We start from the raw sequence: 18,045 nt of genomic DNA, 5'->3' as shown, positions 1-18,045 counted from the left end.
CGTGAGCCTTGAACGAGAGCCTTCGGTCTATTAGAACACCAAGGTATTTCAACGTTTCTGCTGAGGCGATTTCAACTCCTTTGACTTCCACACGCATGCACTCAACGGACTTTCTGCTGCTCAGCAGGACTACTTCGGTCTTATGCGAAGCTATTCTAAGTCCGACTTTCTCGAGCCATTCTATGACCGCCCTGATTGCCACGTTACTTTTGTCCTGGAACTCCGGTATTGTCTTGGCGACCGCTGAACACCTGCGGAGACTTGGTGGCTTCTTGGACCATCTTCTGTTACGTACCATAACACATGGTCCCTGAAGTAGTTGCCAATTACGCCTCGTATGTAGTCGGGAATGCCCAAGTTGCGCTTTGCACCGAGGATATTGGGCCATCTCGCTGTATTGAATGCGTTCTTGACGTCTAGGGTGATGATGGCACAGTACTTCTTACTGCCGCCTAACCATCGGTTACCGTCGAGTGCTTTCCTGGCAGCGTCTGTTACGGCTTTGAGAGCGTCGAGCGTACTTTTCCCCTTCCGGAAGCCATACTGTTGGCCCTGAAGGCCTGTAGGACTTTCAGTGATTAGCTCACAGTATGCGCTCAAAGAGCTTGCCAACAATGTCCTTTCGGCAGAAGGACCAGCTTCATCTTTTTCCAGCGCTTGGGGAAGACTCCGTCCAGCATACACTGTTGGAATGTATCCCTGAAGACCTCAGGTCTTGCAGTGGCGGCTGCTCCATCAATGGCCGGAGCTTTGTTCGATCTGATCCTCTTTGCTGCTTCGACGACTTCGCATGTCGTGATGCACGGGAAGTCAGAGGCGGGGGGGTCAACAGCGGGTTGCCATAACGTGTGTTGGCCTGGAAATAGTTCCGACACGATGTTAGCCAGGGCGGCTGGGTCCTGAGGAGATCCTGCACCAGCGGAATTGAGTTTTTTCCATACGACTTTGTAGGCGAGACCCCAGGGGTCGTCGTCCACGCTATCAATCAGGTCCTTAAATGCATTCGCTTTTGCTGCTGATATGCCGTTCTTAAGCTCAATTCGCTTCGCTTTATATAACTCAATGCACTGGGCGTGGTGCGGTTGCCCTCTAGATCGCTGCGCTTGCCTCCTCGCCTTAATGAATTCCGTCCGAAGCTGGTGCAATGAGTCACTCCACCAGTAGACAGGGGGCTTTCGTTTCGTGTTCATTTTTCTCGGCATCACCGCATCACACGTTGCTCTGAGCCTATCCATGAGCAGCTGTAGAAGTGGATTCCTCTTATTTTAGCGTATGCTATGCCGCGCATCGGTACGGTTTCCCACTCCTCTACCAATAGACTGGATGTACATTTAATGGCCGCCTTGCCTGTCTCATCGAGTAGCACTCCTGAGTTACCCACACCAGGAAGGTATGGTTCACTCAAAAGCACTACGTCCGCATTGCGCTCCTTCGTTTGAGTCAGGAGGTTCTGTGCAGCTCCGCAATGGTTAACGTTGAGCTGAATGATGCCAGAAGGGGGCTGTTGCTATGTGGTAATGTATGTGTGTGTGTGTGTGTGTGTAAGTATATGTAGTCAAGTGTTATACTATGGCACATATGCTACTTCACCATCCTTTAAACTTAGCCTGTCCCCAGGCGGATATTCTAGGATACAATACAGGATTAGTTACTGTATTTATATTATCTGTTGTTATATTATTTTGTTGTTCTATTTGTTGTGAATTCTCTTTTTTTATATTTAACAATTAATTTTATGGGAATGCCTTTATATTTATAAATAAAATATAGTATAAGTGCACGTATTATAATAGCAAGTATAGTTAATGTAACAATTTATAATGTGTTGTATGTCTAAGTGTGTTCTTTAATTATTTCTTTAGCATTTAGATATGATAATGGTTCTAATTTTGTTACATTGTTATTGATATAGACCGTTTGTGTGTAGTCTAGTGTTGTGCTTGTAATTAATATGTTTTATATTTGAACAGAACAATTAAAAGCTTTTATTATATTGTCACCTTCTATTATAATTTCTCTATTATTATATTTGGATTTAATAAAATTTTTGATAATTTCCAAGTTAAAATTATGTTTGGTTCTACATAAGTTATTCCAATATTGTTATGTGTTTTTGAATATCTACATTCTGTTGGTTAATTGATTGATTTAATATTCCTGTAATACATTTGGTTTTCATGAGTTTTGTTTATAAACAAAATATAATATATAATATAATATAAGAATATAATATTTATCATTTACATTTTGTTTAAGTATATTATTATTTTTGTCTAGATATGGTACGATGTTAAAAAGTTCACCCTCACTTATTGCGCTGAAATGGTTGATTACTTCAATGCCTCTATTGACTACTTCTATAACTTCATTCAATTCATTAATTTGAATACTATGTTGAGAAAGATCGTATATTTTTTGTTCTAATTCTTCTTTGTCATTTTGATCTAAAGTGCCAAAAAGGTATTTATATGCGGTACCTATAATATTAATTAAACCACGTTTATTGCGTTTTATTATTCTTATTCCATTCATTTCTCTGTTTAATTTTTCAGTTAACTATTGGATTTGGGCTATAGTACCATATTCTTTAGCTTGTTTAATTAAATTTGCAAAAGTTTGTTCGGTTTTTGTTAAGTTTACGGACAAATAGTAATATTCATAGCTTACAGGTATTTATTAATTGATCCTGTTTTAAATATAAGATATCCATTTTTAGCTTGTATTGGGTTCACCTCTAGGCTTTGACCACGGACGAAACATATTATAAGTGTTATTATGAATAACCCATTTGATTTGAGCTGGAATTGTATTTACTGTTATTAATTTTCTTTTGTTTTTTAAATTTAGATTTATAATGTTCAACTTTTCTTCCTCTTTTTGTTTCTTCGTAATGTTTCTCATCTATTTGTTCTATGTGTCCTGTTTTCTTAAATGGCTTAGTTGTTTTACTTTTTACCAATGGTGCTTGTTTATATCTAGTATCTCACCCTTTGGTGGGAATAACGGATTCGGCAGCGGAAGTTAATCTTTACAATTTACTAAGGCATTCTATGATTTGGCGTATTGCTGTTGCTATGTGGTAATATATGTGTGTGTGTGTGTAAGTATAGGTAGTCAAGTGTTGTACTATGGAACATATGCTACTATATATTGTATAATATATATACAACTGGTTTTGGCAATGAAAAAAACTACGTCTAGAAAAATTAAGTGTTTGACACACATACACAAAAATAATGAAACAGTTATCCTGAAAACTCATCCAAGCGAGCGCGTTTTTTCCGCATAACCTATGTTTATACTACAATACAATAATTCGGTGTTTGCAATAGAGATCACACCGGTACAGTATTTACCGGTACAATGCAATTTATGGGTACAATATGATACATGTAAATCCTGGTACAACTTCGGGTGCCTACTTGTGGACAGCTATAAAAATGTAAAATATATAAATGTAAAATGTTGCGTCTAATTATATTGCATAGAGCCTGCAAGTCAAAGTGTCGAACCCAACCAACAAAGAAACGGAAGTCTAGCTGGTGCCGCCTCAAATAGCTTGAAAACATAGCAGAAGTCGAGCTTGAGTAAGAGAATTCGAAGTACTCAAATTTACAAAATAATAGCAGCTCTACTAAAGTTCATATGTTACAGAAGTTAGAGGAGAAACAAGAAGTTGAACAGAAATAAATAGAGATGAAACACAATAGATTAGTACAACAGTGCAGCGCGAGCATAGCACTGACGCCTACCATAATGAGTTCTATCAACACTCAGTTGTCAGCTTGGCAAATACTACCAGCACAATTTCCCATATTGAACGGGAACCCAGTTGAATGGCCCACCTTTATAAGCGCCTTCGACAATAATACATCCGCCGCTGTCTTCTCCAATGTAGAAAAATATTACGACTCCAACAATACCAATAATGGCAGTAAAGACACTAAAGACATTTTAGATCGGATGATCAAAAAAGCTAGAAGGATATCAGTGAACAAGGAAAGGCTGGACTCGTTAATTCAATTTGCCCTTGCAGTTCGCAACATCTGTGCTACTAAGCTGGCTATTCATCTCGATGCCCATTTAAACAATCTCACGCTTTTAAGGGAGTTGGTCGACAAGCTTCCAAATAAATAAAAGCTAGACTAGGCAATGCACATAAAAAATGGAACTGTTTCAAGAGTAAAGGCGTTTAGCGATCGGCTGCATACTATTGCCGAGCACCCTCCACCACAGTTTCCACTTCATATGCAAAGCCAAACAATCTGCACACTCACACCAGCTGAAATAACAGAAATCGTCATTACATGGAATCAAACGGGGCAGACGAAACAAAATCTTACTGGCTAAATGACGTTCACGCCTTCAAAAACTTGGGTTTACCCAAGCAGGCCGTCAACGTAAATGAGCTGATCACCAAATACCAACATATAAATGGAATTCCTTTGAAATCCTATTGGAACGCTGAACCAATGCTCTTGATTGGTACGAATAACTGGAAGCTAGCCGTTCCTCGAAAAATAAGAGAAGGATAGTTTAACGAGTCAATCGCTTTAAAGTGCATGCTTGGCTGTGGAAAACGAGGCTCTATAAGAACCAAAGTCGCATTTTCTATCCATCACTATCAGTGCATTTGGAACAAATCTGTTTATCTAAAAACGTTTTGTTCTATCGACGACGCATGCTCTTTCTAGTACATTGACGTCGGGCCGTCTTTTACGCGATCCTAACCCTCTCCTACCGAAAAACTATAAAACCGCTTTGAGTAAACTGTCTAAAAACAAAAATCAGCTGAGAACCTGATTTACACAATAAGATTGAGCTACAAATGAACAACTTGCTAGAGAGAGAGTCGAGTTTTCCACTGACAACATGATTGCAAAAGAGGAGCACATTTAGTACATACCAATATTTTTTATTTTTGGTTAAACAAGGAAAGACAAGCTCTCAGAATATTTGTGGCGAAATCAATGACCTTCGGAATATCCTGTGCTCTATGCGTTGCTCACTATGTTCGGGATAAAAATGCCAAGGAACACAAATGTCAAGAGGAAGAGCATGAGAGAGGGAGTTGCTTGCGAGATGCCAGGGAGTGCGGACGTGTGCTTGCTGCGTGAACGATGAAGGCAGATGTATACTGAAGACTTATACTATTGTAACACATTAATAAAAGAAAAGAATAAACATGAAGATCAACCTGACAATTCAGAAGTGGGATACAAATTCATTTCTAAGTGGAAAATGTGAATTAAAGAAAACGAGTTAAATAGTAAACGATTGGATTAGAGACGTACAACAAAACGGCACGGAATAGCAAAACGGTTGTACAAGAGCAAAGAGAGAAACCAAGGAAGATCGACAAACGGCGAGGAATAGCAAAAGGCAAAGAATCGCAAACGGTTGATCGAAAGGAAAAAGCAAGAAACAACGTAAACGATTGGATTTGAGACGGACGGCTTGACAAACTTGGCGGGAGAGCGAATCAGAACGGCAACGAGTACAGACGTGCAGAAGTAAAGGCTCTCGAAAATGCGTGTAAAGTTAAGGGATTTAAAGATTGGGGATTTGGACGTGATCTTGAGGGCTCATGATCTCCAAGTCAAAGGAAACAAAACGGCAAAGATCAATGAGTTGATGACGAAACTGGAAAGTGATGAAATTGAGACAGACGACTACGATATAATGGAACAAAACGCAAGTACAAGTATGCAAGCCCAAATCAACGAACTTAAGCAACGATGGTCCAAACGGCATGCTTGCAGCAACAAAGTCAAGCACAAGGGACTGTGGAACAAGAAACGACATGCTTACGTCAGACGCTGGATGGATCGAGACACACACATGCGCCAAACGGGATGCAACCGGAAAATGTGCTCTCATCGCCACAGCTAGAAGCTCAAGGTCAAGGTTTACAAGCATCAAAGAAATGATAGGAATTCTGCCGGATTTTGATCCAATCAAGGGATCTATCACATCGGAGCAATTCATCGCAAAGGTAGAGCAACTACAAAGCGTATACATGTGGACAAGTGACGCTGTGCTGTTTGCAGTGCAGCATAAGATGTGTGGAGCAGCAAAAACATGGCTGGATGCACAGCAGGTATATCGATCATGGGATCAATTCAAATCGGCATTCGCTCTTGATTTTCCATGTTTAGTGAGTACGGCCGATGTGCACAGAGAATTGATGCGTCGCAAGCGACGCAATAGCGAGTCATTAATTGAATACTTTTATGCGATGGTAGCTATTGGACGGCGTGCGAGTGTCGACGAACCATCAATAAATTCGTATATCATCAACGGGCTTGATACAAAAGAACTCACGAAATCATTATTAGCGATAACATACGCACTTGTTCAGAGCTGCTAAAGTCGTTGGAAAATTTGAGATTTTTACAAGAGATACATCAACAACAATACAACGCGTCAACGATCAATGAAAATCAATACAACGATGCTGATGGCAAGATGAAAGCAGTTAAATGTTATAATTGCAATAATTTCGGGCACTTTGCAGCAAAATGCACAGTGCCACAGCGAAAGGAAAGATGTTCCAAATGCTCTAAGATTGGGCATAATGAAAAGGATTGCAAGCTGAAAGAATGAATAAAACTTTATTTGATGTCAAGCGACCATATGAGGCCAATGTGTGCCTTAATTCCAAACCTGGATATAGATGAGCCGATATATGAAGAGAACGACGACGCAGGAATGTCAGGAGAGGCCGGATGTCAAGAGGAAGAGCATGAGAGAGGGAGTTGCTTGCGAGATGCCAGGGAGTGCGGACGTGTGCTTGCTACGTGAACGATGAAGGCAGATGTATACTGAAGACTTATACTATTGTAACACATTAATAAAAGAAAAGAATAAACATGAAGATCAACCTGACACAAACTAGAAAGCCCACCAACATTCGCAGCAATTCCGGAAGCTCACTACGTCTATTACTTCATAGACAGACTAGCAACCGAAGTAGAAGCGATTGACGTCACCTCAAAAGTCCAAGTCATACACGCTGCCGGAGGCTTTAATATACGGAGCTGGGCGTCTAACTCACTTGAGTTCTTGAAACACTTACAGGGTTCTTCGACAGATACACAAACACTAATGGAGCTCGGAGACGCAGAGATAGTCCTCAGTATGTTTTGGGAACCAAAAAGTGACATCCTTAAATATATTTTCAGATTTGCGCGAGTGAAAAGGAACATTCTCTCCGAAGCACCACACCCAACGAAACGAGAGGTTCTGCAAATCTTGATGTCTATATTTGACCCTTTACGATTCTTGTCTTGCTTCACCATCGGCCTTAAAATGATTCTTCAAGAAATTTGGCGTGCAGGAATAGGCTGGGATGAAATCCTACCAACAAGTCAGCATATAATCTGGACGAAATGGAAAGTTATTTTTTCCCAAGCTGTAACATTAGAAGTTCCACAACACTATTCTTCACTTCTCCATTTAGCAGACACTATCAGACCAAAGACCCTAGAATAACAAGATGCGTAACGCCATACGATTTTTTGGCACACGATTTTTTGGCCGTGGCTCTAGAGGTGGCTCCAGGCTCTCTCGAATTTTTGTTAGAGAGCGAGAGAGCGAAGAGCGCTACAGCGAACAGCTCTTTTCAACGCACAAAGTGATAGCAGACATCTGTATGTGTGCACACGTATTCACATGCATTGTAAATTTGACAAAATATGCCCTTCACCTTAGAAGTTCTTTGGCTTTAAATCTATATTATTTTTGATCAATTGGCACCATGCGAAAAATTCTTGTTTTGCATTGCCTTAACGTTATTATTATTTGAAAATAGATTAGAAATAGTCAAATCTATGTACATATTATCACAAAAATAAATTTCAAAAATGACTTTATATAAGAATATTTGTCATTAGAGTATTCATCTTGCGGCGTGTGAAAAATTAATGAGGCAATGATTGTTGAGTGCTTGTGTCCGCACTTCGTGCCTCAAGATATGAACAAAACAAAGACACTAGAATAATTCTAGTGTCTTTGATATTACTCTTGCAATAAACAGTTATCATATTTAATTATTTAGTATATTTATTAAGTCATTTGACTTAATATGATGTAACATTAACATTAAAAGTGTTTAAAAAAATATTTCGCTTTTAAAAAATTGTGAGATGAAAGACAAATTAGAATTAAACAAAAATATAAATGTGTAAACGGTAGCTAATTCGGCGATTTTAGCAAACAAAATTAAAAAGCTTTAAAATTATAATAGTCAGGGCGCGAATTTTTAAAAATTATTTTATTTTATCATATTGCTATGGAATTGGCAAAAACTACCCTAATATGTACCATGTAAATTCGTTTCTTCGATCAGAATTGATTTCGGCCCGAAAATCGTCTTCTAGCACAACACGCACACTTATACGCGTTCTCGTCTCTTGTTTTTACTCACACAAGCAAGCAAATTATATTTTTAGATTTCTTACGCTCTCAGCGGGAGTAAGCCGAAAGAGAGTAATTTTGGCCGTCACCAAAAAAGTGGCTGCATAGTGCCAAACCAATGTATGGCCGTTACGCATCTTGTTATTCTAGTGTCTTTGATCAGACACTATCGAACTACACACCTTTGTAGACGCCAGCGAGTTCGGGTATGCTGCTGTTTGCTATTTTTGCAAAAAGCAAAGTGGCGCCGCTTAATCCACTTTCTTTTCCACGCATAGAACTACTCCCTGAATTAGTCGGCGCACGCCTGGCTCAAAGGGTTTGCAAAACCCGTAATGTGAAAACCGATCAAGAGATTGATTCAAGTGTAGCATATCTACCCCACCTATCAAATAAAGAATGGGTATAACTTTGCATAAATACATTGTGACACTGTCATAGTAAACGTAAATATACAAAAACCCAAAAAACCACCAATGACTACATAAGCATTCCAGCGTCCGAGTAATACGATCTAACGCTCATACATAAGCCGATCGCGGAGCGTGGGAATGCTGAGCATGCACTTTGCAGCTCAAGTGGTCAAGCTATACATAACATATGCATGCCTTCTGCATACATATGTATATGTATATATGCAATAAAGAATACATAGATATAAGCACCCAACAGAACACACTTTGAACAGTTGAATAAAGAACCTCATAAAGAGCAGAAGCTCTTCTCTTGTTATTTAAAGTGTACTTTAGCAAAATACTAATATCTCCTAAATATCAAACATTACACAAGGAAAGTACTCTTCTGGCTGCAATGGACCCGCAAAACTTTTAGTCCTTTCTAATGTACCGAGCTTGAGAAATTATGGAGACCACGAGCGCTAATCAATGGCGCTGGGTTCCGACGAAGCTAAACGTAGCAGACTTGGCAACAAAGTTCATTTCTAAACCCTAAGCGTCGCCTAATGTATTAATGGTCCGCTGTTTCTTCGATAACCAGACAAGCACACTGGACGCACCGTTTCGGATAGCGAGCGAAACGAGATTCGAAAAACGAACTTGGTGGTAAAGATATCAAACATACAAGCGATCCAAGTAAACGACGAGGGTTTTTTTTATATAGAGCCACCGCTACGTTTCTCCTATACGTAGCCAGCCACCCTTCGAACTAGATGCAAACTTGAAAAAATTGTGAAGACTGTAACCTTTGAACAAATTAAGTACGCTAAGGGTATACAGTTCAGAGAAGCTCAACGAGATACCGTATATAAATCGGTCCGAAAATGTTGTCAGAGATGTAAAAACAATTCCGCCAAAATGTCACCATTGCCACCTGCCAGGGTCGCCATGAAGCCATTTACCTACACCGGGGTAGATTTTTTGGATATATCCTCGTGACCGTGGGAAAAACGTTCAATTAGAAATATACTACAGCTTGGATACCAGCTCTTGTGCGATGTGTCTTACTAACTTAATGTCTCGACGAGCAACACCGAAGAAAATATTCTCAGATAATGGCACAAATTTCAACGGAGAAGGTGGGGAAGGAAGAACTAAAAAGGTGGACTTTGGAAAACTTCTTGTTAAATATGACCAGATTAAGTTGCCCAAGAGAGAGTTGTAATGCGATATCAACGGAATGATTTTTTAAAGCTCTTAAAAATGTTCTAAATCTAGTTTTCGACCTTGTTGCGAATTTTTAATCTAAATGTTTCTTGAAGATCAACGATCAGAACATGAAGAACGTAATCGTCCGCTATTATATATTACAGTCGCCTTGCATTTTAACAATGTCAATATGTCAAGAGTAAGATGGAACTTACAGCAAACTGGCGCAAATTAGGGGCAACAGTCCGTTACTCACCTATATCCGCGCTCAAATACAACTATATTTGCAATCTTGTATGGTAAACAAACGTAATTTGCAATTTTCATTGCACCTTGTTTAAAAATTGTCAAAATTTTGTAGTCCTGAAAACGCTCTCTGTAGCTAAAGTGATTTAATAAATTTTTAAATAAATGTGTATGATTTGCACTGAGAATTGTTTATGCAGAAATCACCCAAGCTTATCAATTTGCTATTTTAAATACCACGACGATTTTAGAATGATCGAAGTCTATTTTCTGTTGGCTACAGATATAATTGAGCATAGCTACGCGTATGCATATGTTACAAAAGTGAACGACAAGAGACTTCATTGCAGAGAAACAGAGAGAAAGAGGAGCTTAGAGGCTCCCGCAACTTCCCAGCTTATTTACATAAGTAGATAACGAGCATAACTGTGCCTCCAAAGTGTGCGATAAAAAAATTACGATCAGGCTGGAATCGTCGTAAATTATTGTGAAATCAGTTAAACTTTTTATTTATTGATAAGATACCATAACATACACGAATATTTTACAAGCTTAAGTTAAAGATTATCAGATTGATGAGAGCCATTTTGTTTTTTGTTTGCAATTCGGGACCCAAATTGAATAGCCCTTTTCTTTAAGAACACAACATCTCGCAAACCGATTTGATAGCCATACAGTCTCAGAAGTAATTTATCGCCGACTCCTTCCGGGAAACCAAAGCAACATTTTTGATACACTTCTAACGATCTTATAAATTTTACAAAGTTCTCTTCGATGAATGGGGATCTTGCTGTTTTACCAGTATCTGCAATAATGCGGTCATCTCTGGCTAAATTACGGGCCGAAATACGTTGCCAGTCCCTTTCAAGTTCGTTTTGCACAGCAAGTTGGCGCTCCAGATCGTTTCCCAGACAACGGCTATAACTGTTGCGATAGCGGGTATACCCACCAAATAGTTCATCTGCCCCGCTTCCGATAAGAGCGACTCTAGCAGTAGAGTGAGTGCAATGCGAAGCAAACCAGAAGGCACATCCAAGACTCTCATCTAATACCGTATCTAGCGGATATATAAGATGCTTTATACGTGATGTTAGGTGCTGCTGCAATTCAAGTCGAGTTACATTCACTTTCAGTAGATTCCAGCACCTCTCCGGACAAAGCTGTTTTAGTTCATTGACAGATACTAATGACGTTTTTCTATCTGGTACATCAAAAAGCTTTTCCGATATATTTTGGCCCTTAACGCTTTCGAAAGCAACATTAATAAGTTCGATGGGTTCATTTACTGGTACAAATTGGTTGGCCAGCAAGGCCAAAATTGTACAGTCAAGGCCACCCGAAAATAGAATACACAATTTTGCGTGTCTGCATGGAGGCGATATATTTAATTTTTGCATGCAGAGTCTGCAAAATGGAGCCATGTTTCTAACACGATTTTTTATCGAATCGGATAGCAGTGTATGGAGAATAGATAGAGTATACTTAATTTCTGACTGATCTATTAAGTTTTTATAAAGGTTCACGTTATTCTTGATGTATTGAAATTCATAGAAGTTATAACTAAATGCGGGGTTGCAATTTAACATCCAATCTGGCGACATTGGACTCTCTACTGCAGTTTTCCACCCAATCGCAAGATCAAGGTTGCGTAAAAGCTGAGTCGAATAATTATTGAGGGGCTGCCATGGATACAATACGCACGAATTCAGATCATTTAGTTTAACTCGAAAAAGACCCAATGGGGGCAATTCCAGTGATATTTTTTTATCTTCAAAATGTGATGTGCTCAATAATTGGAAGCCATTACAAATGCGTTCAATTAATAGTGAATTTCTTCCAAGTGCGTCGCGACTAAAGTAAAGGATTTGTTCTCGTTTGTCATAAATTATTAAACAATGTGGTCCCTCCAATCGCTTAAGTATCTTCAAAATATTCTGTTCTTTACAACGGCATTCAGCTAGCCTTTCCGCTATCCAAGTCGTGTCAGACATATATTCAGGCTTTGAAGTATTGTAAATGTCTCCATTGAAAAGAAATATAAAATCGTCCTCCACCACAGGTTGCTTTTGTACACTTTCCCCTTGTTGCCATAACACGAAGCCAGCAAATAAAATTTTTCCAAAACAATAATCTATAACCACCTCGTCTTGCACATCAGGACCGCGGTTTTTCAGAATTACTTTCAGAGCGCTAGAAATATTAAAGGAGTTTAAAGGAACATTGTTCACGACTGAACAAAATATTCCACACATTATTGACGTTTGTATAGAAAAGTTATCAAAGAAATATATTGGTAGATCTATCAGGTATAAATCTATCTTTAACCATAAACAATTAAAGTGTGTGTCAAGATAGCGTCAGCAAGATTGCGGCATTTGAGGAATAGTGGAATATAAAACATGGGACCTTAATAATTAGTGACGAAATCAAGAACAAGAGAGAATGCTATATTCGAATTCTTCGACTATCCGAACTATTCTGGGATATCTATCGCTTGTTAGGGAATAAAATGAGAAAAAATTTAAAAACTATTCAAAAATGTGGACGTGACAGTTTTGCGCGGTTTTAGGTCTTTAATTTGCAAATCTTTTGGCAAATCGATAGAAATATACAAAACCAATAAAATTATGAAAAAATATCCAACAATTTTTCAAAAAATGTGGACATGGCAGTATTGGGCGGTTTAAGGCGGTATAGTGGGTGTGGCAAATTTTTTTTTTAGCAAATCGATAAAAATATACAATGCTAACAAAAATTTAACAATATCAACAAATTTATCAAAGTGTGATCAGCGAATCTAGTATACCCTTTTACAGATATGTTGAGATTGGAATGAACTTTCGATTTACATACATATTTACGCCTAAAGACATTAGAATAACAAGATGCGTAATAGGGCATAACACCATTCTCTTTGTTTGCAATTAGAGTATCCATTCGTTTTACTGCCTATTCAGAATACATGGCATTCAGTTGGTCGCGTTCTCTTTGCGTTCACTTCGTATGTATTCGGACTTTAAGGAGTCCAATCGAAATGAACTAACTGAATGTCTTCAAAGAATGAATGAAACGAATGATTTTTCAATGGTAATTCAGAGTACTCTGAATTCCTAATGTTGTCATTGGGTAAAATGAGTTCGGATAGCGCGGATGAAGTCAAAGTTGGTTTTTTTTATGTTTATGGTTATTATAACAATATAATAATATTGTAGCATTTGTCTTATATAGATTATTTAGCGATCTTACCAAATTGTGTTGTCAATTTTGAATATTTTAAATGGTATAGTAAAAAAAAAATAATAGAATCGTTTGTATATCTAACATCAGGCGACGCATTGTTTATCGAGGCTTGGTGGAACGATTATAAAAATATGTTCCCAAACTTATATAAAGCCAGTTGCAAAATTTTTTGCATACCACCAACAAGCGCTGCCTCTGAAAGAGCATTTTCAGACGCTCGATATTTAATAAAATACAAACGTTCTGCCATCTCTCTAAATTGAGAAAATATTAATAAAATAATGTTTCTTAATAATAATATTGAAAATTAAAAATTAGTATATTTATAAAATAAGAATATAATGTATTATCATTTAATTAATAATGAATAATAATATAAAAACACGAACTAAGCATACTATAACTGTCTTTTATTGAAACTAACACGCACATAGTATGTGCAAAGACACTAGAATAACAAGATGCGTAACGCCATACGATTTTTTGGCACACGAGCGAGAGCTCTTTTCTACGCATACAGTAATAGCAGACAACTGCATGTGTGCACACTTATGCTCATGCATTGTAAATTTGACAAAATATGCCCTTCACCTTAGAAGTTCTTGGACTTTATATCTATATTATTTTTGATCAATTGGCACTATGCGAAAAATTCTTGTTTTGCATTGCCTTAACGTAAAAAAAATAAAAAAAATAAATTTTAAAAATGACTATATTAGATTAGTTGTCATTAGAGTATTAGATTTATTTTACTACTGTTATGAAATATTTATTTCTAAATGTAATGTCTTGTTGGATAATTTATGTTTTAACTTACAGTAGTTATAATAATTTCCTTTGTATTTGCTTTAATTATTTCGTATATTTATTTAGTCATTTGACCTAATATGATGTATGTAAATGATCAATTTTTATTATTTAAAATTCACATTAGATTTAGTTGTTTTTCAGTTTCATTTTTTTTATTCCAATTTGATATTTTTAAAAAGCTCTCAATTTCATCATATTGCTACGAAATTGGCCAAAACTCCACAAATGTGTAAATTCGTTTCTTCGATCAGAATTGATTTCGGCCCGAAAATCGTCTTCTAACACAACATGCACACATATACGCGTTCTCGTCTCTTGTTTTTACTCACACCAGCAAGCAAATTCTATTTTTAGATTTCTTACGCTCTCATCGTAAGCGAGCGGAAAGAGAGTAATTTTGGCCGTCACCAAAAAAGTGGCTGCCTAGTGCCAAACCAATGTATGGCCGTTACGTATCTTGTTATTCTAGAGTCTTTGGTAGGTGCGAATGTGCACATACGCAGACAAGACATTCGAAACACCCAATTACTTTACTCGGACTTCACTTCATTCGTTTCAGAATGTGCCGATCAAATTGAATGAATTGATGTCGGCAACGAGCGCGTTTAAATGCACGATCACTTGCGAAACGAGCCGAATTCACTTAGTTCATTTCAGCACGACTGTTATATTGAATGGTTTGAATGGTGTTATGCAGCCCTCTAATGCGTAACGGCCATACATTGGTTTTGCCAAAGACACTAGAATATTCTAGTGTCTTTGGTTTTGCACTATGTAGCCACTTTATTAGTAGTGTCGCCCAATATTGTTCTCACTCCAATCGCGGTAAATTGAGAACGTAATAATCTTTATATAGAATCTATAGAATGAGCGTGTTTATACAATAAACGAGTAACTGTGTACTCGTGCTTAAAGACGGGCCGAACATAATTTTTATCCAAAAAACGAAATTACATATTTAGAGTTATGGGCAAATTCGTTGTAAAATGGTCTACTACTACATATAAAGAAATTTTAATTTTTATTTATTATTTATTATTTATTATTTATTATTTATTTTTTATTATTTATATTATATTATATTATATTATTATATTATATTATATTATTATTATATTATATTTATATTATTTATTTTTATTAATTAATAATAAGTATAATGACTCTGACGACAAACTTCAACAGCTAGACTGTGAGCAGTGAGAGAAGATTACAGCATCAACATAAAGTTCATTATTATTTTATTATTTAAACAAAGTAGTAATTTTTTTTGTAAGTTCAAATAAAATATTTCTAAACTAGAAAATAAATTCCCAAAAACATATTTCATAAAAATAATACAAAAATACACATTTAAAAAGTAAAGTTAAAATTTGTAAAATAAATAAATATTGGCGACTAGTTTCGTACAAAATTAATTTGCTGAGGCACAACGTGCGGTCATAAGCACCTAATTCTTCAGTAATTCAGTAACACGTTGCAAGCTGAATACTGTAATGACAATTATTCCAATACAAAGTCATTTATGAAATTTTTTACTTGATATTATATACATAGATTCCGCTATTCCGATTTGTATGACATACAAAGACAATGAAAAATAAGAATTTTTGACATGGTGCCAATTGTTCAAAAATACTATAGATTTAAAGTCCAAGAACTTCTAAGGTAAAGCGCATATTTTGTCAAATTAACAATGCATGAGCATGCGTGTGCACACATACAGTTGTCGGCTGTCACTGCATGCGTAGAAGAGAGCTGCCTAGTCGCGTAAGTGGAGGTATTCCGGAAGGTCTTTCGGAATAATTCTTTGTCCAGTAGAAGTACTGGCAAATGAAGGAATTGCTTCTGTACGCACTCCCTGAACGGCTTGTAAATGCTTTTCCTCTAATGATTGTGAATGCATTCTCGGAAATGATTTTGAATTCAGTGCCTGAAATGTCTTTCTAAGATTACTCTGAAAGGCTTCTGGATGTAATATGTATGTAGATGTAATATTACATGTAGATATAATATTTCAATCTAAAGAGGAGGAAGTGTTCCCAAAAAATATAACAAAGTCCCGGTTGAAGAAAAATTTCATTTTTATATACTATATACTAAAAGGGTATACTGAAAATTATGTAACAGGAAGAATTAGCCGTTTCCGATCATATAAAGTATTCTTGAAATTCTTAAAATATTCTTGATCTGGATCAATAGCAGAGTTGATGTGGCCATGTCCGTTTGTCCGTATGCACGTCTTGATCTCAGGAACTAGCATACAGATTCCAAAGACATTTGAAAAATGTGGTAATATTTTTGATATTTTTATAAATCCTGTAAATTTCTATCAATTTGCTAAAATTTTGACACGCTTGCTCTAACGCCCTACAACCGTCCAAAAATGTCACGTCCACATTTTTGAAAATTTTTCCTAAAGCCGCCCAAAACATCCAAGCACACAAGAATGTTTAGATTTCTCTTCGGTTTATGGTTTTTGTAGCCAATTTTTATCTGTACACCAAAAACACTGTGGCCGCAAAACATGTGTGGGTGGTTTTAAACTTTAATGACTTTAATAAAATTTGTGGTTCAATTTGTTACGCTTAAGATCTTGGCACCTACTTTAATCAATTTAATTGATCTCTTTTCTCTCTATTCTCTTGTGTCGTTATTACAACCGCCGACCACTCCGCGTCTCTCGGCCTATTTGCTCTTCTGGCTTCTTTCCGATTCCTACACTCGGCAGTCCTGACTGGGTGTTCGTGCCAAACTCCTTCATGAACTCAGATACAGTTAATGTTTTTGAAGGACCTTCACCATCTCCCACTTTCTCAACATCATACCTGGCATGCTTATGAACCTTTGCAATCTTGTAAGGACCAAGAAACTTTCTATTTAACTTTAGACCATCTTCATACTGAGTGAGTCTGATTGCAACTAGATCGTTGACCTTGTACTGCATTTCGGCCTTTCTCTTCTGATTGAAAGTTCGCCTGTTCTCTAACCTCCTGACGCATCTGTTTACGATATTCGCCCAACTCCTGTATCAAAGTCTGCTGCACCTGATCTTTAAGCTCTGAACTATCAACCACTCGCATGTCAACATATGTTAGTAGTTTGAACGGTAACACTTTTGTGCTTCTAGGCTCGATATTGTTTATCAATTGCTCGACCCTACCTACATGCTTGTACCAATTTCCAGGGTTCTCTAGGCTCACCTTCGACAACATCGGCACCTCGATTTTGTGCACCGAGGTACACCTGTAGCGATCACTAAATACTGAATCTGCTGTTTTTTGCAATATTCCTTGGACAAATGTAATGTGAAAGATGCACCACGGTCTGACACAATCCTGAATGGGTTACCAAAATTTACCGCCTGTCTCCCTAACCAATAAAGTACTTCCTCTACCCCAGTACTTCGTGTCGGATACAACCAAACCAAACGAGAATGTATCTACTTATTTTTGTGATATCCATCAGTCCTACGTGATCTCTATGATAAGTGACGAGAGGTTTGTCTCCCTTATCAATTGGGTTGAGATATCCCTCCTGTCTACCTGCTTTTGAGTTTACTAAAATGCACTCAACACAACTTTCAGCACCTTATCTTTCACTTTGGAATGAAAGAAGATTTCTGCACCATATCCTGTGACTCCTTCGCCAAAAAATGGGCTTGCCTATCAGCAATATGAATGATTTCAGTTCCCATTTGAAATTAAATGACGATCCTTGAACAATG

At 37.3% G+C, this 18,045-nt stretch overlaps 1 protein-coding gene and 1 long non-coding RNA gene across 3 annotated transcripts, besides 9 other annotated features; one reads left to right on the top strand and one right to left on the bottom strand.

The window, feature by feature from the left end:
- Nucleotides 1-1,490: part of a mobile genetic element that runs on past the window's edge.
- Nucleotides 1-3,145: part of a mobile genetic element that runs on past the window's edge.
- Nucleotides 3,146-7,477: 4,332 nt separating this feature from the next.
- Nucleotides 7,478-8,576: a mobile genetic element.
- Nucleotides 8,577-8,781: 205 nt separating this feature from the next.
- Nucleotides 8,782-9,140: a mobile genetic element.
- On the top strand, nt 9,105-10,468 carry lncRNA:dntRL (downstream non-coding target of Rpd3 and Loco). Of its 2 annotated transcripts, NR_133102.1 has the most exons (2): nt 9,105-9,479; nt 9,538-10,468. It is a non-coding gene; the product is annotated as a downstream non-coding target of Rpd3 and loco (long non-coding RNA). The 2 variants fall into 2 exon arrangements; NR_133103.1 differs by having other exon boundaries at nt 9,105-10,468.
- A 284-nt stretch (nt 10,469-10,752) lies between these two features.
- CG17486 (uncharacterized protein) lies at nt 10,753-12,556 on the bottom strand. The gene has a single exon (NM_001042981.3). The coding sequence runs from the start codon at nt 12,518-12,520 to the stop codon at nt 10,826-10,828; it is 1,695 nt and encodes a 564-aa protein (NP_001036446.2). The 5' UTR covers nt 12,521-12,556; the 3' UTR covers nt 10,753-10,825.
- Nucleotides 12,557-12,702: 146 nt separating this feature from the next.
- Nucleotides 12,703-13,055: a mobile genetic element.
- Nucleotides 13,056-13,133: 78 nt separating this feature from the next.
- Nucleotides 13,134-13,170: a mobile genetic element.
- A 778-nt stretch (nt 13,171-13,948) lies between these two features.
- Nucleotides 13,949-14,795: a mobile genetic element.
- A 227-nt stretch (nt 14,796-15,022) lies between these two features.
- Nucleotides 15,023-16,079: a mobile genetic element.
- A 360-nt stretch (nt 16,080-16,439) lies between these two features.
- Nucleotides 16,440-16,728: a mobile genetic element.
- The last annotated feature ends 1,317 nt before the right edge of the window (nt 16,729-18,045 follow it).

The sequence above is a fragment of the Drosophila melanogaster genome, chromosome 2R (assembly GCF_000001215.4).
Source record: "Drosophila melanogaster chromosome 2R".
In the NCBI taxonomy this organism is placed as follows: Eukaryota; Metazoa; Arthropoda; class Insecta; order Diptera; family Drosophilidae; genus Drosophila; species Drosophila melanogaster.
The sequence above is the reverse complement of the archived record's forward strand: the minus strand, read 5'-3'. Positions and strand labels throughout refer to the sequence as shown.